This window comes from Myodes glareolus, chromosome X (genome assembly GCF_982192425.1).
Source record: "Myodes glareolus chromosome X, mMyoGla1.1, whole genome shotgun sequence".
NCBI classification, from domain to species: Eukaryota; Metazoa; Chordata; class Mammalia; order Rodentia; family Cricetidae; genus Myodes; species Myodes glareolus.
Genome location: NC_142053.1, coordinates 48698709 through 48722260, shown reverse-complemented (window position 1 = coordinate 48722260; position 23552 = coordinate 48698709). Strand labels below are relative to the sequence as shown.

At 38.4% G+C, this 23552-nt stretch overlaps 1 protein-coding gene across 8 annotated transcripts in view; it reads right to left on the bottom strand.

Annotated features, from left to right (window-relative positions):
* Positions 1–20938, bottom strand: part of Rbm41 (RNA binding motif protein 41) — a 47989-nt gene extending 27051 nt beyond the window's left edge. For 7 of the 8 annotated variants that reach the window (XM_087903090.1, XM_087903091.1, XM_087903089.1 and 4 more), the window contains exons 1-5: positions 20850–20938; positions 17647–17763; positions 16615–16807; positions 15747–15951; positions 13983–14054 (exon numbers count right to left, since the gene is read on the bottom strand). In XM_087903090.1, coding sequence (XP_087759216.1) covers positions 13983–14054; positions 15747–15951; positions 16615–16807; positions 17647–17763; positions 20850–20857 — 595 coding nt within the window. In that variant the 5' untranslated portion in view covers positions 20858–20938. The remainder of the gene's footprint in view (positions 1–13982; positions 14055–15746; positions 15952–16614; positions 16808–17646; positions 17764–20849) is intronic. The other variant, XM_048428483.3, reaches the window with a different exon arrangement.
* Positions 20939–23552: the final 2614 nt, after the last annotated feature.

Below are 23552 nucleotides of genomic sequence, written 5' to 3'. Positions count from 1 at the left end.
GTATTAAAGGTTTATGTCACCACCACCACCCCTGAGGTACAGTTTTGATACAGGCTTAAGAGGATTTGTGAACTCTTTACTTTTCACTTCCATTTCAAGATATAAACCCTGAGAAACTCATGTCCATACGTGCCAGGACTCCTCTACAAGAAGCATCATATAGTAGGATTGATACTGATGCTTCATCTAAATGAGAATCCAAATTTCCAGTTATAGAGAAAAAGAAAAAAAAAACCAATGTTATATATAAAGGAATACTATACTTCAGTGAAAAAGAATTTACTATAGCTCCAAACTATAATGTGGATGAATTACACAAATATAATATTAAACAGAAAAGGAAGATCCAGTATATGTACGATTTAGTTGAAGCACAGAGTGTTTAAACACAGGGAAAGTAATACTGTCTAGTGGTGGACAGATATATAAGAAGTAAAAAAACATAAAGAAAATTATCATAAGTCAGTACAGTAGTTATACTTAAACAGAAGGAAACTGTGCTTTGTGAAGGGAATACAGGGGCTTCTACAGTTTTCCCATTGCACTATTTATTTATTTCTTATTGAACAGAAACGTTTGACGTACTCTTCAGCATGATCAATCTTATCATTTAAAATTAGTTTGTACAAATGTGAATGAGAGATGAGGAAGAGGCAGTAATAAGCATACAAGGTTTAAGAATATTCCAAAGCCTAAGAATTTAACTTCAGATGAGAATGTGGTCTTTGCAGATATAATTAATCAAGATTTCATTAATCAATTATATAAAATCATAATAAATTACGGGAGGGCCTAAGAAGGCAGTGATAGGAATGCTATGAGCAAAGGTTTATCACCAGGAGTCAGGAGACAGGTGTACAAAGGATTCTCCCATAGATCCTTAAGAGGAAAGCAACCGAGCCAGCACCTTCCTTTTGTACTTCCACAACCATTAGAAAATGGAGTCCTATTGTTTAGTTATGATAACCCTAGGAAGCTAATACTTATTTTAGAGTGGGAAATGGAATGATGCTTTAATCCCTAAAATGAGGAATTGGCTTTGGGATTGAATAATAAGTAAAAGCTGAAAGGATTTTGACATTTTTCATAATATGAGCCCAAATTTCCTTCAGGAGTCCATTGGCAGAAACACAGATCTTAAAGATAGTTCTGGTAAAGGCTTAGAAAAAAGTGAACAGTAGAGAAAGCTCAAGTTACTCTAGAGAGTATGTATACACACACCTGAGTATGTACATACTCATCATGAACACATTATTGCTATAGCTATGAATGTTAACAGGATTTTTAGAGGCCTTAGAAGGAAAGAGTGAACATTATTGGACACTGGAGGAAAGGCGCTTTTTGTTATGCAGTGTCAGAAATCTGGCTGAATTGGTGTCATGCTATTGGGAAAAAATGTAGCTGAGGAGACTTTCAAAGTTGGGAAGATAAGGGCTGTTTCTTCTTGCTGCTCGTAATAAAACCATAACATTAAAGATATAAACTGAAATTAAGGAGAAAGACACCAGCATTTGATGATCTGGAAAATCCTGGGCCTATCCAGACAACATGCTCTGGAAAAGGGCCCAAGGCTGTCGCCAGACAAACTTTTACTGAAGATATTAGGAGAATGAGTCATAGATTCAATTAGTAGAAGCCAGGGACAGAGACAGGATTATTTAAGAAGGATCTGCAGAGAGCCTTGGCTCTAACAGAATGACTCTCTTCCTCAAGATTGACAAGGCTTCTGCTAATTCTATACCATCAGAATCAGTGGCAGCCTAGGAGGAGACAGAAGTGGGACAAAATAACGAAAGGGTAATTCCAAGAGCAAAGACCCATATGAAGAGGCCAGAGAAGGAGCTCAGAACATGACTAAGGAATAAAACTTGCCCTGCTGCATGATTACTTTGCTTAGTAATCCCTTTATTCCTTCTTTCGTGCTCCTTCAGAATGTGGCTGTCTATTGTATGTCTGCCTACCATTACATATTAGAATAGCATGACTTCTTTTTCAATTACATTAGTCTTTGGGTAGAAAGAAAGAAATTTTGTCCCAGGATAGACTATATCCTGAACCTTATTCACACAAAATTTAGATTATTTAAATAATGAGATGTAAGACTTTTTGAGTTTATATGTAAATGGCATTTGGGATGGGTTATATGTATATTGCATGTACTGGGATGAATCTAGACTTTGAGAAGCCAGAGGACACAATGTACTATGCTGAATAGAATACCTCTAAAATTTATCTCTACTTGGAACCTCAAACTGGTATTATTTGATAATGTTTATACCAGTTTGGTGGGGGACAATTCTGTATTCTGTCAATTATGTTTTAAATAAACGTTGATTAGCCAGCAACCAGACAGGAAGTAGAGGCGGGGCAAGGAGAACAGGAGAATTCTGGGAAGGAGGAAGCTCTACCTCTGGTCCTGCCTAGATCACTGAAGAAGCAAGATGTGACCTGCCCCGCTGAAAAAGGTACCGAGCCATGTGGCTAACATAAATAAGAATAATGGGTTAATATAAGTTATAAGAGCTAATACAAAGCCTGAGCTAATGGACCAATCAGTTTATAACTTATGGAAACCTCTGTGTGATTTTTTTGGGGGCTAAACAGCTGTGGGAACTAGCAGGAAAGAAACCCCAACAAGCAAGACCTCATGTTATACCAGTTGTTAAATTATCATAAGACAATACTGGATTGGGGTGGGTTTAAAATCTAATGGTTACTATACTCAAAAAGTAACACAAATACACAGAGACAGAAAACAAAAATGTCATTTTGATGACAGAAGTAAAGATTGGAATGATATGATTATATACATCACAGAACATCAAGTAGCAGATGCTAGAAAAGAGAAGGACAAACATGTTCTTAAAGCCTACAGAAAGAATGACCCATCAATATTTTGATTTGCCTCCAAAACTGTGAAGGAAATAATTTCTATCCCACAAACCATATTTATGTGAGTTTATTAGCAGCCTTAGAAAACTAACATGATTATAAAAAAAATCTATAAATTATGTTGGAAAAACACAAATGATTGGTATACAAATATGAATACACTTCAAGAACTTTATGTTGAATTAAGTAAGTCTTCTACAAAGAATAGTTACTGTATTGTTTTAGTTATAAAAAGTTCTAGAATAGGCCAAACTAATCTATAGTGGCAAAAAAAATCAAAGTGTAATTTGCACCTGGGAGAACAGGATGGGAGTTGCTGGAAAGAAATATGATGAGACTTTCTGGAATGATGATAACCTGTAAGTTTTAGGTTATGCACATGTCCTGATATGCTAATGATTGTTTGTACCCATTTTCACTCAGTGTTGAGTGGTGACAGATTGGTAGCCTACAACTGTCCAGTGGGAATCATGAAAACTAGCGAATTATACAAACCATTGCCTAAAGACATGATACATGTTCTTACTAGTATATCATCATTCAGAAGCATATATTGTCTAGAAATGGGCAGATGAACACTTAAAAGTTTATATAGTTAATAACATGAAATTTTTTATGAAAATAGAATCAAAATAAATATTTAACTATAGTTAACAATATACATGCTAATGTACTAGTAATCAGCTATTAGGAGTTCAGTTTCTAGGTAAGAGTAAACAAATACCCCCCACTCTATCTATCCCATGAAGTACAGCTTATAAAGCCTACCTGCTCTAACCCACAGAGTACAGTTACAAAACTTGTTGAGAATGTATGGTCCATTTGAAGACTGTGAATATGAACAATAACAGACAGTTAAAGGTCTAGAATCCAAACTAAAGAACTCATTAAATTGCTGAAAGTAGCAAGAAAGTCTGACTTAGCAGTTTATAATCCCAGTACTTGGAAAGTGGAGACAAGAAGATCAGAAGGTCTAGATCATCCTTGGCGACATAGTAAGTTCAGGGCCAGCCGGGACAGCATGAGTCCCTTATCAAATACAACAAGGAAATAAACAGAAAGAAAAAAGCTGTATTATTATATTTGTGATAAGTTGATTTTCTACAATGATGTCAAGAAAATTTAATGTGAAATGGCAATGTTTTCATATGTAATATCAATTGTACACATAATCTATGTGAACCAGATGAACATACAAATGTATCATATGCCAAAAGTAACCCAAAATGGCTTATAGACTTAAATGTGAGATGAAGCTGTAGTCTTTTAGAACACAGAAAAAAATTGATAGGACACTGAGTTAGAAAGCAATCTTCATCGTAGGATCAAAACCAGAAGTCCTAAAAAGCAGTAGCTTACATGTCATCAAAATCACAAACCTCAGAGCTTTGAACTATGCCATTAAGGCAATGTCAGGAAAAATGGCAGAGTAGGAACCTTTGAAACACCTCTTCCACAAAAGCAACAAGAAAATTGTCAGAACCAACTCTCACAACTGTAGAAAATAGTCAAAGGTTTGCAACAACCTGGGGAAGATTTCTTAGGAAGAACAGCGGGATCTCTGCAAGAATAATGAGTTTGCAGTGCTTTACTCTGCCCTCCTTCTACCCCAGCTCTTATTTCCGTGCTTAACCTTGAAAGCCTGTGGTTTGAAATCAAAAGAAAAAGAACAAAAAACAAACCAGCAACAGGGCCAGCAGTAGAGGGCGGAGAGTAGAGGCAGCAGCCCTTATAAGTCTTATTCCCAGACAACAGTCACCATTTGACCCAGTAGAGGGCGGAGAGTAGAGGCAGCAGCCCTTGGAAGTACTATTCTCAGACAACAGTCACTATTTGACCCATCTGATGGCCTTCAGGAAATTCAAGGGACTCTTTCTATTTGTGCAAACTCAAAGCAAACACTAACAGACTTTTTTCTAGGAACTTATGACGAAAATGTTCATAGGAAATTGCTGAATTTCACAGACACCTGGATAACAGTTAGAGAAAACACCAGTTAATAAAAATCTTAAGAAGGCAAAATCCAGGGAATGAGAAGTCCACATAAGGCTCTAAGAAAGTCTAACATATATCCATACACATGTATGACTATCTGCAAACTTAGGTTTGCACATGCTGAGTAAAAGATCTGAAAAAGCCATATGGTGTCACGTTTGATTAACCATGAGGCTTTGTGTAAGCAAGAAATGAAAGCATTTCCATTTCAGATTGCAAAGTACATGGTTAAGGGTTGAAGATGTTCTCAGCATACACAGAAAATCCCTCAAGAACACTGGAAAAATACTAGTTCTAGACATAATGTTCTAGACACAATGAAAACATTATACTAAGATAGCAAGCACACTATATATTATACGAATCATTTATATAAAATGTTCCAAATAGGTGAATCCACAGAGATGGATATTTCCTTGGTGACTGCCCAGGGTGGGAGTATAAACAAGGACTAATAGCACTGTTTGAGGTGATGGAAATGTCCTAAAACTAGATTGTTGTTATGGTTGATGAATTCTGTAAATTTACTACAAATCACTGAATTGTGCACTTAAGGAATGAGTTTTATGGTATGCAGTAAATGCTAACTCAATAAAGTAGAAAAAATGACCCAACTCTATGCTATAAAAGCTTACTCTTTTCCAAATGTAATAATATAAATAAGCTAGAGGTAAAATGATGGCAAGAAAGCAATTCTGGAATGCTGGAGTGAAAACCTCTAAAAATCTGTGTCCTAAAAGCAAAAGGAACACGTGGGGGGGGGTGACAAAAATCAATTTTGGAAGTAAATTAAATGCTTGCAATAAAACATGGAGGAGTGTTTCAAGAAAAAGTATGATTAGTAAGTTTGTAGCACTTCAAGTTTCCATAATCCCATCTCTTTCTTTCCAGGTTCACAGTCCTAAAAAAAAAATCAACATTATTGACATAATAGAAGCTGTATAGCAGCAGTATAGCTGAACCTAGAGGGGCAGAACAGTTCTAGAGCATTACAAAAGACTCAATCTTCAGAGGATCTGTACTATTTCATGTGTTTGGTACTGGAGGGAAAGCTACAGTCTGAGGACCTGTCTGTCTTTGATATGGCTGATATTCCATACTGTAAGAATAGTCCATTCCTAGGGCACTTGACATGATTAATTGGTGGGGACTGTATAACAGTACATCTGCCTGAGATGGAATTAACAGTTGAGACAAACAAGGAGCCAACAAAAAGATCCTGCAGAGGATCAAGACAGTGAATATTCCACTATGGAGGAGACAGTGAACATGAGCCTCCATCTCTAGCTGAGGAGCTAGCTATTGGCAGTTAATGGCTGTGAGGGGAGGGAGAGTCACTTTTCTAAAGGATGTGGCCCCTGGTGGGTTGCCTATGCTGCAGCAATTAGAATCAATGGGTTATTAAAAAATAAGAGGACACAGAGACAGGTAGGGAAATGTGGGGGAGGAGTACAGGAAGGGTGGAGAGGGAGTGAGGGCAGGTATCAAAATATACTTTACACAAGTATGAATTTCTCAAAGAATACATAAATAAAAATTTAGAAACTTAAAAAGAAAAATGGGCTTTGAAAAATTCAGATACAATCCCAAGATAGAAGGCCATGAATATATACAAAGCTGTGTACGGGACAGCTGGGATCTAAGACAACTCCAATATCTCACTCTGGGCTGCCAGGGAGGCTCTGCATGAGTAGAAAGTGAAGTCTAAGGAAGAGCTGTCAAGTGTTTGAGGACTGAAAGGGTCATCCAAGTTACACACACATGGACCCTTAAGCAAAGGATGATAGCCATTTGGGTTCAAGACATTTAAAGATATTATCTTCAATCATCAGAGAACAACTTTGTTGTTAAAAAAAGCAGAGAGAAAACATAATTTCTAGAATTAAATACAAAGGAAAATTACTAAACAGTGACATCAACAAATCCATAGGGTAGTGGTGATGGTGGACTGATTTGAAAAGTTACATTATACTATTTAAAATTTTCAATTTTCAGCAACACAACATATCATAAAGGGGAAAGCATGGCTTATACACAGGAAGAGAAAATTAATAGAAGACAAAAATCACCATGCCTGATGTCAAGCTCTACTACAGAGCTATCATAATAAAAAAAACAGCTTGGTATTGGTATAAAAACAGACATATGGAACAATGGAATCAAATCGAAGACCCAGACCTAAAGTCGCATACCTATGAACACCTGATCTTTGACAAAGAAGCCAAAATTATACAGTGGAAAAAAAGCATCTTCAACAAATGATGCTGGTCTAACTGGATATTGGCATGGAGAAGAATGCAAATAGATCCATATCTATCACCCTGCACAAAACACAAGTCCAAGTGGATCAAAGACCTCAACATAAATCCAGATACACTGAACATGATAGAAGAGAAACTGGGAAATAGCCTTGAACACATTGGCACAGGAGACAACTTCCTGACCAGGACACCAATAGCACAGACACTAATCAACATCACAATTAGCAAATGGGACCTCATGAAACTGAAAATCTTCTGTAAGGCAAAAGGTACCATCAACAGGACAAAATAGCAGCTTGCAGAATAGAAAAGATATTCACCAAGCCCATATCTGACAGAGGACTAATTTCCAATATATATATAAAGAACTTAAGAAACTAAACATCAAAAAAAAAAAAAACAAATAATCCAATTACAAATGGGGTATAGAGAATTCTCACCAGAGGAAAACTAAAATGGCTGAGAAACAAATCTTTAACATCCTTAACCATCAGGGAAATATCAGGGAAATGTAAACCAAAATGACTCTGAGATTCTATCTTGTACCTATTAGAATGGCTAAGATTAAAAACACAAATGACAGCTCATGCTGGTGAGGATATGGAGCAAGGTGATGTGAGTGCAAACTTATACAGCTGCTATGGAAATTAGGTGGTTTTCAGAAAGTTGGGACTCAATCTACCTTAAGACCCAGCTTTGGCATATATTCAAAGGACGCTCAATCATACCACAAGGACTATGATCATAATCATATCAACTATGATCATAGCAGATTTATTCATAATAGCCAGAACCTGGAAACAACCTAGATGTTCCTCAACTGAAGAATGAATAAGGAAAATGTGGTACATTTACATTATGAAATATTACTCAACTGTTAAAAACAGTAACATCAGGAAATTTGCAGGGAAATAAATAGAACTAGAAAAAAAATCATCCCGAGTGATGTAACACAGACCCAGAAAGTCAAACATGGTATGAACTCACTTCTAAGTATGCATTAGCCATAAAGTAAAGGATAATCATGCTATCATCCAGAAACCAAAGAAGCTAAGTAGCAAGAAGGGCCCAAGGGGGGGAACACTTGGATATCCCTGGGAAGGAGAAATAGAAGAGATTTTGAGGGTGGAGATGGGAACAGGAGTGATTAGGTGGGGAGAATGAGATGGAAGAGATGACTGGAAAGGGGGGCATTTCGAGGGGAACTCTCAGGAATCTACAAGGGTGACCCCAGCTAAGACTCCTAGCAATAGTGGACACACAGCATGAACTGGCCTTCTCCTGTGACCAGACAAAGACTTAGAGTGAAGGAACTGAGACACCAATCCAGCTACATAACCTTCAACCTACAATTTGTCCTGCCTACAAGATGTGCTGGAGTATAGGTGGCACAGAAATTGTGGGAGTAGCCAACTAGTGACTGGTCCAGCCTAAGCCCATGCCATGAGAGGAGCTCATTGCTGACACTGCCTGGAGCACCAGGACCCAGAGACTGGATGGCCCGGAGACCTAGGCAAGAACCAAGCACAACTGGAGAAAAAAAAATTATTACATTGCCACTGTAACAATGCCTAACAATATTCTGCTATACTCATAGACTGGTGCCTAACCCAACTGTCATCACAGAGGTTTCATCTAGCAACTGATGGAAACAGATGTCTAGACCCACAGTCAAACACTAGGGTGGAGGTAGGGGAATCCTGCTGAAGAGAGCTGGGAAAGATTGTAGGAGCCAGAGGGGTCAAGGATACCACAAGAAAATCCACAGGATCAACTAAACTGGGTTCCTAGAGGTTCCAGAGACTAAACTGACAATCAGGGAGCCTACACAGGACTGACCTAGGCCCTCTACATATATATGTTACAGTTGTGTAGCTTGGGCTTCCTGTGGGACTCCTAACTGTGGGAGCAGGAGCTGTCTCTGACTCTTTTACCAGCTTTTAGGACTCTATTTTTCATACTGGGTTACCTTGTCCAGTCTTAATACAAAGGGAGGTACCTATCATTCAGAGACCAAAGAAGCTAAGTAGCAACTTGATATGCTATATTTGGTTGATATCCATGGGAGACCTGTCCTTTTCTAAACAGAGGCGTGGATGGCAGAGGAGAAGTGGGGGAGGAGGAGAGACTGGGGGAGAGGAGGGAGAGGAAATTGAGTAGGGATGTAAAAAATACAAATAAAACCATTTTAAAATTTAAGTTGTCATTAATATAAACTAATTTGTTTAATCTAAGATGTTAGCTGTAATTCTTAATTCCTAATGATATTCCTCTATTGTCATCAGAGAAGCACTGTTCAACAACTGATGGGAACAGATGCAGAGACCCACAGCAAAACACTAGGTGAAGCCAGGGAAACCCTACTAAGAAGGGGAAGAAGGACAATAGGAACCAGAGGGCTTAAGGACACCAGGAGAACAATACCCACAGAATCAACTAAGCAAGGATCATAGGGGCTCACAGACACTGAAGTGAGAAACAAAGACCCTGTATGGGTCTGAGCTAAGTCCACTGCATATATGCTGTGTTTGTTTAGCTTAGTGTTCTTGTGGGACAACTAATAGTGGCAGTGAGGGTATCTCTGATGCCTCTGCCTACTCTTGGGGGCCCTTTTCCTCCTACTGGGTCCTACTGGGTCACCTCAACCAACCTTGATATGAGAGGTTATGCCTAGTCTTATTGTAACTTGTTATTATATGTTCAGTTGCTATCCCTGGGAGGTCTGCTGGTTTTCTTTACGGGGAGGGGATGTGCAACTGAGAGGGGCTGGGAGGAGTGGAGGTAGGAAAAACTGCTTTTGGAATGCAAAGTGTGTAAAAAATTTTTAAAAAATATAATTAGGAAGGGAATAAAGTGTGCGTGCATGCACGCAAGCACACACACACACACCAATGGAGGGTGGGAAGGTGAATCAAAAGTTAATTAAGATGACATACTAGACAAAATTAATTCCATAAATGAATAAAATAATAGATACAGATCCTATCTTATCAAAATAACCTAATATATTAAAATAAGCAAACCAAAAACCTCAATCAAAAAGCCATGAGAAGCTATACCCATAAAGTCTCAATAATAAGGTTGCCTAAGTAAAACCTGTGCGATACAATCACTAGCTGACATGCTAACATTTGCAACACTAAACAGACTGGACAGGCTTTGTATCTAAACACACACACAAACATACACACATCAATTAATGCATGTTTGTATATAAATGTTGTGTGACACTAAACGGACTGAGCAGGTTTTGTATATAAACAAACACATACATACACAGTCATGAATTTGAGAGGGAATGGGATTTAGTTTTGATCCAGTCATTATCTGGCAGAATGATATATTTTTGCATATTTATAAACTTCCTGTGTTTTAGTGATATTATTTTTCTACTTTTTTTCCATTTAAAGTAGAAGTGGTGAGTGGATATCTTTACTTTTTTTCTCTTGGTGACAAAATTTCAGTCTTTCACCACTATTATACTATTAAGTGTTAACACATAAATATGAGCAAATAATTTCTGAAAAGAATGTGACGGTAAATAAGTGGGAAAAGGGACACTCCTCTGAATAACTTGTACTCAAACATTCATAGGAAGAAAAGTCAATCTCACTCTAGAGCTCATGGTAAAAATATCAAGTCAAAATGGATTACAGGTCTAAGTATAAAATGTGTAACTATAAAACCACAAGAAGAAAATACCAGAGAAGGTCTTTTACATCAACAGATATTAGGCAGAGTTCTTAATTCTTATACAGATACATCTGCACGTACAACTAAGAAACTCAACAAGAGTTCAAAGCATTTTCTCTAAGGAGCAAAACCTATATAATGAAAGCTAGAAGATGCAGTTGAAACCAAAAAAAAAAAAAGGTAAGCACTCATGACCATTTAGAAGACTTAACATTGTTAAAAAACCCTCACTAGCCAGAGCTCTCTACAGACTCAATTCATTCACTACCAAAGGGTCAATGATCTGATTCTGTAGAAATAAAACATTCTACTCTAAAATACACATGGAATCTCAAGGGACCACCAAAATAATGAAGAAAATGTGAAAAAATACCATAAGTATTACATATTATTACTTCCTGATTTCAAAACTTACTACAAAAATTAAAAGACCATGCTACATTCCAGGTGTGGTAGCGCACCTTTAATCCCAGCACTCTGGAGGTAGAGGCAGTCAGATCTCTGTGAACTCGAGGCCAGCTTGGTCTACAGAATGAATTCTGGACAGCCAGGGCTACAAAAGAGAAATCAAGTCTCAACAAAACAACAGCATGCTACTGGCATAAAGTCAGACACATATACCACCAAGAACCCAGAAATAAACTCTAATCCATATGATAAATGATCTCTGAAGAGAGCAATAAGATCATTCAGTGCAGAAAGAACAGTCTTCAAAAAGAATGGTCCTGGGAAACTGAATAGCAACAAGTGACAGGATCCTTATCTTAAGCCATAGGCAAAAATTAACTCAAAATGGATAAAAGACCTAAGCAGTGAAAAATTGATAATAGCTCAAAAGGAAACATAGAAGAAATGCTTTGTAATACTGGATTTGACAATGACTTCTTAGATATACTAAAGGAAGCATAGAAAAAGGAAGAAAAATGAGAAAACACTGTGCATTAAAGGATAACAAGAAGAATAAAAAGCAGACACAGAACAAGAGAAAATATTTACGAGTCATGTATCTGAGAAATGACTAATACCTAGATACCTGAATGGATATGTCTTTACAGAAGACACATAGCCAAATAGTATAATGAAAAAATACACAGTAGCACTTATTAGGGAAATGCAAATAAAAACTATAATGACATACATCATGCCCTGTAAATTAGCAATTATTCAAAAAGAGAAAACCCAAAAAACATGTGTTCATGAGAATTTAGAGAAATCGGAACTTTTATGCATTGCTCGTAGGAATGCAAAATGACAGTCTATATAGAGAACAGTAGGGAGGTTCATCAAAAAATTAAACACAGAATTATTGTAAGATCCAGCAATTCCACTTCTGTGTATGTACTCCAAGAACTAAAAGCAGATATCAAACATTTGTACACCAATGAGAACACCAGCATATTCACAATAACTACAACATGGAAACAATTGAAGTATCCACTGACGAATGAATTGATTAAACAAAGCAGTATGTATATACAATGGAATATTATGCAGCCTTAAAAAAGGAATGAAATTCTGATACATGCTACTATATGAACAGCAACAAAACATTTATGCTAAGTAAAATAACCCAATCGTGTAAAAGATAAACATTGCATGATTTTATTTACAAGTGGTACACAGAGTAGTCAAATTCACACAAACAAGAATGGAGGTTGCTAGAAAGCAGAAGGTAGGAGATAAAGGAAGTAGCTTTTAATGTGTATAACTTAAAAAGCTCTAGAGATGGGTGGTGGTTATAGTTACAGAATATGAATATATTTTAACACCACAGAAGTAAATACTTAAAAAAATGGTTAAAATAATAAACTTTATGTTATGTAAATTTTAGCACAATTAAAAACATACTGCTAAGAGAATGAAATGACAAGCTCCAGACTGTGAAAAATATTTGTAAAGCATACATCTGATGGAGGACTATGTTAGCATATATAAAGAAATCTCAAAAGTCATTAGGAAGGAACAGCAATCCAATGACAAAATGGTAAAGATGTGAACAGAAACTTTAGCAAATAGGATATAATGATAGCAAAAAAGCACACAGAGAGATGTTCAGCATCATTAGCCATTAAGAATAGGCACATTAAAACAACAGGGAGGCATCACTTCACACCTATCAGAACAATCACAATAAATACTGACAATACCAAATGCTGACAAAGATGTAGAGCAAGTCAACTTTCATACACCAGTGGTGGGAATGCAAAATGGTACAGCCACTCTGGAAAATGGTTTGGCAGTTGCATATAAAGTTAAATGTGCACTTACCATATGACCCAGTAATCCCACTTCTAGATATTTACCTTAGAGAAATAAAAACTTATGTTCACACAAAAACCTGCACAAGAATGTTAATATCAATATCATTCATAAAGACCATAACCTGGAAAAACCCAAATCCACTTCAATATGTGAATAGATATGGAATATCCATACAATGAAATGGAACTCCACAAAAATGAATGAGCTATTGATATAAACAACAACTTAGATGAGTCTCAAAAGCATTATGCTGAGTGAAAGAAGCCAATCTCACAAGATTACACACTGCATGATTCCATTAATATGACAATCTCTAAACGACAAAGCAGAAGTAATGAAGATACGTGATTGCCAGGAACTTGGGGGAGCGATGGGAGTGACTCTAAAGGGGAAAGAGTATGAAGAGAGTTTGCCTGAGTGATGGAGCTGCTCCTCTCTTGATCGTGGTGGTGGGTACATGAAATCTATATGATTTACAATCCACAGAATTGTACACCAAAAAAGGCCCCATGCAATTTTACTGTAATTTCATTTCAAAATGCTAGTTATGATATAATCATCATCATCATCATCATCAACAGTTATAGTGATTAATGATATTCAGAATTATTTGTGCAATGGGATCTAAAATTCAGCTAGGACAATGTAGGTCTGGTACAATAAAGCTAGAGAAGTAAAAACAAAACTAAATGTAAAATCTTGACAACTTCTACTAACTCCGCTTTAATATTTCATATCAGGACAATATGCTCTCTCTAGTTCATTTCCTATAAACATTTTCATATAGTGAATATGTAATTAAATAAGTGCTCAAGTTAGAAGTCGGGAACCCTAGTTTACATTCCTAAATCTAACACTGTAAGAAAACTCTCGACTTGCCTTTTGTGCCTAATTTTATCTTCCTCTTCATTGAGGTCATGTACTTGTCTGCACTTGTCTTTTTGTGGTATGCTGTGAAGGTTTAAAGCAAGGAGTTTCAAAGATAGGAAACAGAACAGAGACACACACCCCATCCCCCACCCCAATAGTAGGTACTGCTCTCATTTCCATGTAGTACCTCACTTACTCTTCCTAACAACTCCACACCACGGCTACTCATCTCATAGAGAAAGAGCTAAAGTATAAAAAGGTAATGTGATCAGTATTTCACAGTAAGTGAGGGAGCCAGGTTTTCCCCAGACAGTCTGCGGGGAGCCTATGTTCACACTCAGTAAGCCATGATATCTCTCCACAGAAAGCTGGTCATCTGTTCCTTCCTCCCTTACCACTGCCCTGGCAACTGTACAGTTTATCTTTAACACCATTCAATCACTTACAGGACCTTAACATATAGACACAGTTCTGATTTCTCTCCTAGGCTCCATTGCTTCATTTCTGCATCAATATCTGCATATACTAATCCCGCCATCTTCACAAATTCAGTCTGTTTAAATGAAACACATCACCCTTCTTCAGAATGTCCCCTAAAGACTTTATTTTATCTACTGTTAAGTCACACACCTCTGAAATATCTGCATTATCTCTCCATATTCCTCTCCACTTCATTCTCAGTATCAATTCACGTCATATCACATACAAATCCACCTCTCCAGTTCCACTGTCATCGTCCCAGTCTAGATGCTGATAACTCTGACTTTAATGTCATTCTTTCTTTTCTCTTTCTAATTCTTTCTCGGCCACTACATTCATCACTTCCAAATACAGCTTTTATTATCTTACTATATTCAAATGTACTAACTGAACAAACTAACTCCATATGTCTCTGTATTATCAAGCAAATATGAGCCAAGAATTCTGAGCTACCTTTTCAAGCTGATCTCTTAAAAAAATGCCCCCAATTAACAATGCTCACACCAATCACTACAACTGAAATGCTACCCCCTCTCCTGTCCACTAGATAGGGTTAAGAGTATTTCAATCTTACCTCTTCTGAGGCCTTCTTCAGTCATACCAATACAACTCTGAACTTCTGTGGCACTGAGCCAGTATATCTAGCATTACTGCTAAAGGGTACATGTGTGCATCTCCACGCCAATTAATACAAGACTAGGAACCATTTCTTAAACCCTTTCTGTGAACGTTCTACCATGCCGAGTAAACTTAACTGCTACACGAATTCTTTCTGGCTAAGACACACACTATTTATGTATATATTTTGCATTACTTTACAGTCTAGTCTAAAGACCCATCACAATCGCACTTTATTTCCCTTTCATGTGTCTAACATTATTCCCTGCCATACCCTATTTTGCTAGCACACTGAACTTCTCACCATTCCCCACATATACCAGGTCCTTTCACAGTATGGCTCCTATCCATCCACTAGCTGTAATGTCCGTTTCCCTTTACAGACAAAAGAATGCCTGTTGCTCTGTTAAGAAAGTACAAATGTCAACTTCTGACTCCCCCGACTAGATTCGGATGCTCCGTGTTCTATACTACCTTGGCATTTGATTCAACTCTTTATAACACTTTCAATGGTGTCATGCAAGTAACTATACATATACTTGTGTCTCTTATGGGACTATGTATTTCTCAAGAGTAGTAACATCTTGTCTTTCACTAATTCCCCATATCTAATGCCCTGACGTTAAATCTTTCTTTCAGTTAAAGAACACTTCAGAGCCAGTGAAGATTCCATACCTTGGTAATAAAGAGCCTTAAGGAAGGAGTGACGATCAGTTCCCTGAAATAAAGACTTTTCAATTTCCATTTCTCGCCTGGTCAGTTGTTTGCTCTTTGAAAACCTCTGTGGCAGGCAAAGGATGCGCTGGCGCTCTGAGATCCTTTCTTCAATATCTTGAAGCCGTTTCTGTATTGCTTCAGGGGTTGCCCTCAGCTTCGTCCTCTAAAACCAGGGAAATTAGATGCTTTGTATCAAAAAGAACAAAAGTAAATCTGAGCCCTTAAGAAAGAAGATGAGAAAGGCCCAGAAATTGAAAGTGTTTATGTAAGTTTTAGTTAAGGGTTAGCCAACAACTTCTCTTTAGCCATTGTTTCTACCTTAAAAACAAAAGATTCAGACTCAGCACAAGGGTTCATGAGAACTAATAGCATAAAGGTTCTCAAACACAAAACAGCAAGCACATGCTGGGGAGTTCAGCTGTGCCCGCTTGCAAATGATCACCCCAGCAGGACTGGTTGGTGGTTTCCACACCCCAGCATAGAGGCACAGACTTGGGCATGATATTTTTCTCTACAGAGAGGCTGGTGGCTATAAGAAAGCCCTCATTGGTGCTGGGTAAGACTTTCCAGGCACAGCTCACTGCAAGAGTACCCACGCTCCTGTAAGTAGTCCTTGTCCTAGGCTCTGAGAGGAAGCGCAATCCACTGGTTCTTCAGGGTGAACTTTGGCAGAACTGTGCCTTAGTTTGTCAGTTTGTTATGAGGAATCATGGGAGGAGGGGCAGATGTTGCTTAAGGCTCCTGTAGGGAAGGAATTTTATCAACACAGGCACACACATACACAAATGAAAATAAATACATCCTTTTAAGAAAATAGCTTTTTTACCTTTTCACCTGAAACATGGCTTTTCCAGATCAGTATTTCTGTTTCATTGAGCCCTAGTTCCCTGAGAGAAGCAGTTTCCTGGTCTTTTTCATGTAGTGTCTGGAACTGGGATAAAGTCATTGTCCCGGCTACTTCCTTCCCAAAGGGCTTGTACATGGTACCCGGGGCAAAGCTCTCTTTCTTAGAGACACATCTGCAAAACACAAAAGAAGAGAATAAGACCATCTTGTGGTTACGATTCACAGTAACCACATTACATATTATGATGAGGCCTCCTATTATTACAGGCCCAGAGAAGCTCATAGGCAAAGTCTCTCTTTCATTCTTTTGCCAGGGTGAAGCACCATGGCAACAGAATGGAGTTCCATGGACAGTTCACAAATATCCAAGACTAATAAATGGCTAAATTTACGTTTACTGAGTTCCCCCTATGCATTGCGTGCTGTGTTCTGTACTGAGAGATAACAGTAAAAAGAAAACAAAAATCAAGGGGCTAGAGAGATAGAAAAACAATTAAGAGTTCTTATTGCTCTTGTAGAGAACCTGAGCCAGTTCCCAGCACCCACATGGCAGCTCAGAACCACCTCCAACTCCAGTTCTAGAGGACTGAAAACCCTCTGGCCTCTGCAGGCAGTGGCACATATATGGTTCACATTAACTCCCCCAACATCACCCCCCACACACAAAAAATAAATCCTCTATAAAAAAATTATCAAAAGAACGGCCACCTATATAAAGAACAGCAGAAGGGAGGCAACTAAATAGGAAATGACCATATAGAATTATATATGCTATGTTAGGGGAAATACAGGGTATTCTATGAGGATACAGTAAAAGTACTTGGTCCTGGATTAGGAAGATACAGGAAGTTTCCTACAAAAAGACACAAAAGTAAAATCTGACCTGCATAAAGAGGTCTTCTTAAGAAAGAGGCTGTGTGAGAGTGGAGGGCTCCCACCAGGCTTTAAGACTGATGTATAACCTGCAGGTGATGGTCTATTATAACCTCCCTGTTTACAAATCGATACTCACTCTTCAATGGAGACAGAGGTATCAAGTTGATGTTGAAGGAGGCTCTTCAGCTGCCTCTCACCTTCTGTTTCCAACTCCTCCAGGACATGCTCTTCATTCTTCACACAGCTATTTATCCTGGAGCAGATGTGAAACACACACACACACACACACACACACGGAAAGTAGAAGAGACATGTAATCCGAAATATATTCTCTTCATCTATATTACCTATCAGTGATCCCTTTGTTCAAAGATATTTTTTCACCATTCCACCGCCCTGAGTATTCATTACACAAACATTTACTAAATGCCTATGGACACAACATGTATTGCGCTAGCTCCTTGTACTGGCTTGTTTTATGTCAAATAACACAAGCCAGAGTCATTTTGGAAGAGGGAACTTCAATTGAGAGAATGCCCCCAACCAAACTGGCCTACAGGCAAAGCCTATGGTGTACTTTCTTGATTGATAATTGACATGTGAGGGCCACATGGTGTGTGGTATCAGCCCTGGATAGGTAGTCTGAGATCTGTCAGCTAGAATAAACCCTTGCCTCCCCAAGTTGCTTTTGTGTCACAGCAGAGAAAACTTAACTAAGACACTACTTGTGGAAATGAAAGCTATTCCAAGCACAGTTTTGATCAAGGAATTTGTAATATATTTAGGGAGAAGATATACGTACTCTTGTGCTGTGTACACGCTCATACAAAGGGAAGGAAGCTGAATAAACAATGATAGAGAAACATGTCCAAATTAGTGAAAGTTTGCAGGAGAAAGGGATAAATGGGAGCTAAAATGGAAAAGAAGATTTCAGAAAGGTATTCTTAAATTGGTGCTCGAAAGATGGGGTGTGACAAAGGAAAGGTGAAATGGGAAGTCAAATATGAAAAGACAAAAACACATACTGTGGCAGAATGGAATTCAGGCTTTGAACAGCCTTAACTACTGAACTAGGGACTCTGGGCCAGACCTACCTGAGCACGTAGGTATTAGAAAACAATTTAGCAAGCCATTAGGTGTCAAAGAGTAAGCAGTGTTTAGGCCATGTGGACTGGAAGGTAAACTAGAATAACTAGTTAGGAAACTATTGAGGTAAACGGCAATGAAGTTCCAGACTAGGGCAGTAACAGCAGAAATACAAAGGAGGGATTACATGAGAGAAGTCTTCTGAGGGATGATGGTAAGAAAGTAGAACAAATCAATAAATAATAAATAATAACACCCAAAGTCCAAACTCTTGGTATGGTACAAATTTCAAACTGTTGCTACAATTTGACAGAATGTTGGTAGCAATAAAGGAAAAGAGCTCCAGACAGAATAAACGCCTAGGACAGGGAAAATCAGTGTCATTAATACCCATACTGAGTTGTCCAACTCTTACGACTCTGAAATGCAGCATTAAGCATACTTCCAAGACACAGAGTCTGAGGCAACAACAAAAATGACTGGCTACAGGCAGGACAGTCTGCAGTTGAACATACAGAGACAGGGATTTTTTTTCCCCAGACAAGGTTTCTCTGTGTGTCTCTGGCTGTCCTGGAACTCAGTGTGTACACCAGGCTGGCCTTGAACTCACAGAGATATCAAGTATCAAGAAATAACACAAACATTTAACATGTAATAATAGATTAGAAAAAACAAACACAAAATGTGTCAAATCCATGAGAAAAATAAATACTCTATTTCTTACAAAACATAAATATTGTATTTCTTATGAAATGGACATTGTCTACTGGGGTTTATTATAAAGTATAGGAAAATCCCTGTAATTATGATTCCTATAATGACCTGGACTTATATTTAAAAATTTTAGAATAACTTACTTTGGCACTAACGCTAAAAAAAAAAACCTCTTTAAGCCTTTCTATCTTTATTACTTTGAATCCCAGTTATTGCTAAATTTAATTTTTAAAAATGAATAAGCATATCAACACATATGAATCTATAGAAAAATACTGTTTTAGAAAAAGCTTGCTACAGAAAAAGAAAGACAGTATGTCCCCATTTACATAAGGCTAAATAAAACCAGATGAAACTAGGAATATTTTGTTCAGGTTAAACTCATATGTGGTAAATATATCAAGAAAGAAAAACAAAAAAGGCAAGGGAGTGTCTGGCAATGGTGGTGCACACCTTTAGTCCCAGCACTCAGGAGGCAGAGGCAGGCATGGATCTCTGTGAGTTCGAGGCCAGCCTGGTGTACAAGAGCTAGTTCCAGGGCAGGCTCCAAAGCTACAGAGAAACCCTGTCTCAAAAAACAAAACAAGGCAAGGGAGTAATTGGTGCAAAACCCTAGCTAGAAGAGGGAAACAATCAGGGGAGAAGCAGGGAGACTGACTTAAGGTATGTATGGGGGATGACGTCCTACAGCTTACACCTGTACAGGGTACAGCCCTTTATAACTATTCTTTAAGATATACGTTAGATCCATTATTTTTCAAGTAGGAGGTATGTCATCAAAAAATAGTTAAAATGTGATTTTAACTTAGGAAGAGAAATCAATAACTTAAAGAAAAATTCAGGAAACTATGAAAGCAGAAGGTACTCCAAAAGGGGTTAGGTGTGCCACACCGTCCCAGAGTGAAGACTCTCCTGCAGAGTGAATCTTCTAAAACTACAGTGGACTCTGAAGGATTCCTGTCCTGTTAGTAACTGTGAAGCTTGGGATCTCAAGGAAGACCCTTTCAGGTTCAAAGGGCCATTTCCTGCAGAACCGGTAGGGGAAACTGCCCTGCAGCAATACCTTCCTTCTCCCAAAACACATTGAGCCGGTTTCGTGCTGAATTTGGAGAAACAAACTATCAGTCTCTAACTTTACGATTCGAAAACAAAAGGCCCTGTGTGGCCGACCCACTATGTCTTTAAAATCCAGACAATGTAAGCGCCCACCCTGAGACCCTCCGGAGGGTGAGACCTAGGAAGGACGGGCCAGGAAGGGGCTGACTCCCACGTCTCCAGAGCTAGGAATGTGTTAGCCAGGGAAGCTTCAGAGGCCTCTGCCCAGAGGGAAGTAATCCTACATATCCGCCCGGCCGCGGCCCTTCCAGAGCTTCACCCAATAGACCGGCCCGGCCGGCCTTCCCTCCTCCCTTCTCCTTTGTCTTCTCGCTAGAAAGAACCCGCCCCTCGAGAACCTGACACATTCCAAACGAAAGGTAAAGGCCATTTTCAAAAAGTAAAAGATAAAAGTTGCCCACTGCAACTCGGACATGCCCTTACCTCTTCATGTTTCCGCAGGCCCCTATCACTAACTTGGGCAAACAGGTCCCAGACCTCAACTCCCAGAAATCTATGCGGCAGACTCGAAGGTGATGGAGGTGGAGCGAGGGACTCTGGGAATTGTAGTAGCACAGAACTATGTGGCGATGGGAAGAGAAAGCAGGTATTGGGTGATCTGTATAGTGTAAATTAAAAATTTTTAGTACAGGTTAAAGATAACAACCAAAATATACGCTTCATGAACCTGGAATTCACCCAGGTTGGCTTCTTGACTCTTCGAGTATCAATAAATTTCTCTAATCACCTTCGAATTTGTTCTTTTCAGCAAGGCTTGTCTTTCAAGGATTTATCTGACCTACTTGTTCCCAGTCAAGCTATGGTCTGACCACATCACTTGCACTAATGCTTTTCTCTTATCCGTAACAGATCCTTCTGAATTCCCTTAGTTCAAAGTCAGAGTCAGTAGGCACCTAGACTTCTGAATAGCTTATTGATAAATATATTGAATAAAGAGTTAGATATAGTGGGAGCTGGAGAGAGAGGGCACTTGTTTCTCTTTCAGAGAACCCGAGTTCAGTTCCCACACAGCAGCTCACAGTTGGCAACCTCAGTTCCAAGGATCTGATGCCTGTTTCTGGGGTACCAGATACACATGTGGTACACACAGATACAGGCAGACAAAACATGCATACACAGAACATAATTATTTAAAATCACATATAGGAAAGTGTTTAAAAGCATTGGTTCAAGACCACTTTCAAAACTAGCAACATCAATAACAAAAACAATAAAAGCATGTGTTCTTAATGGCCAAAAAAGGAAATGGAAATATCCCTAAACATATGGAAAGAAGGATGTTAATTTATAAGGAGGAAATTTCAAGCTACATTACATAATTTAAGGCCAGCCAGGTCTTCATAGAGACTCTGAAAAAAAATCAATAAAAATAAACAAAAGTAAAATATAAAACAAAGTGCAGTGACCACCTGTACTCCTCCAAACTACCAAGGCCATAAACAAATGAGAATTCTGAGCCCCTGTCATGCTTATGAGGGAACAAGGGAAAGATGATTTCTAAATGTGCTGTAGAATTCTGAAACAGGAAGAGGACACCAGACAAATGTAAAGAAACTACACTTTCTGTATGTGACAAAGACACTCTATTGTGCAAAGTGTTAACACGAAGTAAAATTGAACGGAAATATATGAAACAGTAGAGTATGAAGCTTTTATGTAAATCTAAAACTATTCAAAGAATAGAAAATTTTAAAGTATCCTAAATAGCACTTTTTTTTTACTTACTACATAGGAAAAGATTTAAAAATGGCAATACATTTGTTGACATTCTGGTGAAATGGGCACTCTCAAATATTGCTGGTAGGAGGAAAAATCGGTACAACCTCTGCTAAGAGCAACTTGATGTACCTATTGAAATTTAGATGCACACGTCCTTTAAAGCAGCAACTTAACACATCTGTAAATGTAAATTGTCAGTACAATAAATACTCATCTATGTGCATTGCTGTTCAATGCTCTCTGTGGCAGAATACTGGGAAAAACAAATATTTAAATACATTTAATGAAATCTGTATAATGACGAAGAAGGGATAAAGTCCTCAGGATTATTACTGTCTTGAAAATATAGCTAGTGAACTGGCAAGTTTCAGAATACCATATAGTATGCTTATGTTTGTGTAAAAGGTGGAATATGTATATGCCTGCATATGCATGAAATAGTTTTGTGAGAATGGATGACAGGGAATGCCTCCAATTAACAGAACTAACTGATTGAAGGACAAAAACAGAAAGAAAAAAAATTCAGCTAAGTTATTCATATGTTTTTGTCCTATAGAAATTTTTGTCCTTATATTGAGACAGGATTTTGTATGAAGCTCAAATTGGCCATTAACTTGTGATCTTCCTGCCTGAGTCTTCCAAATACTGGGAGTACAGATGTGTGCCAAGCATGCCCTTATAGCCTTTGAGTTTTTTGTTTGTTTGGTTGGTTGGTTTGGTTTTTAGAGGCAGGATTTCTCTGTGTAACAGCTCTGACAGTCCTGGAACTCTTGTTGTAGACAGGCTGGCTTCATTCACACCCACAGAGATCCACTTGCTTCTGCTGCCTAAATGCTGGGATTAAAGGCCTGTGCTACCACTGCCCCTGTCCTTTGAATTTTATTTTTATCATTATTATTATTTGCTGGTTTTCAAGACAGGGTTTCTCTGCAGCTTTGGGGCCTGTCCTAGAACTAGCTCTGTGGACCAGGCTGGCCTCAAACTCACAGAGATCCGCTTGCCTCTGCCTCCCGAGTGCTGGGAATAAAGGCATGCAATAACTGTATGACTGTCTCACATAGTGTCCTGGGTGGCTTTATGTGTCAACTTGACACATGCTATAGAGTCATCAGAGGAAGGCATCCCAGTTGAGGAAATGCCTCCTTGAGATCTAGCTGTAATGCATTTTCTCATTTAGTGATCAGTGGGGGAGGGCCCAGCCCATGGTGGGTGGTGCCATTTCTGGGCTGGCAGTCCTGGGTTCTATAAGATGGTGGGTTGAGCAAACCATGGGAAGCAAGTCAGTAAGCAGCACTCCTCCATGGTCTCTGCATCAGCTCCTGCCTCTGGGATCCTGGCGGGTTTGAGTTCCAGTTCTGACTTTCTTCAGTGATGAACATCAATGCTGAAGTATAAACCAAATAGACC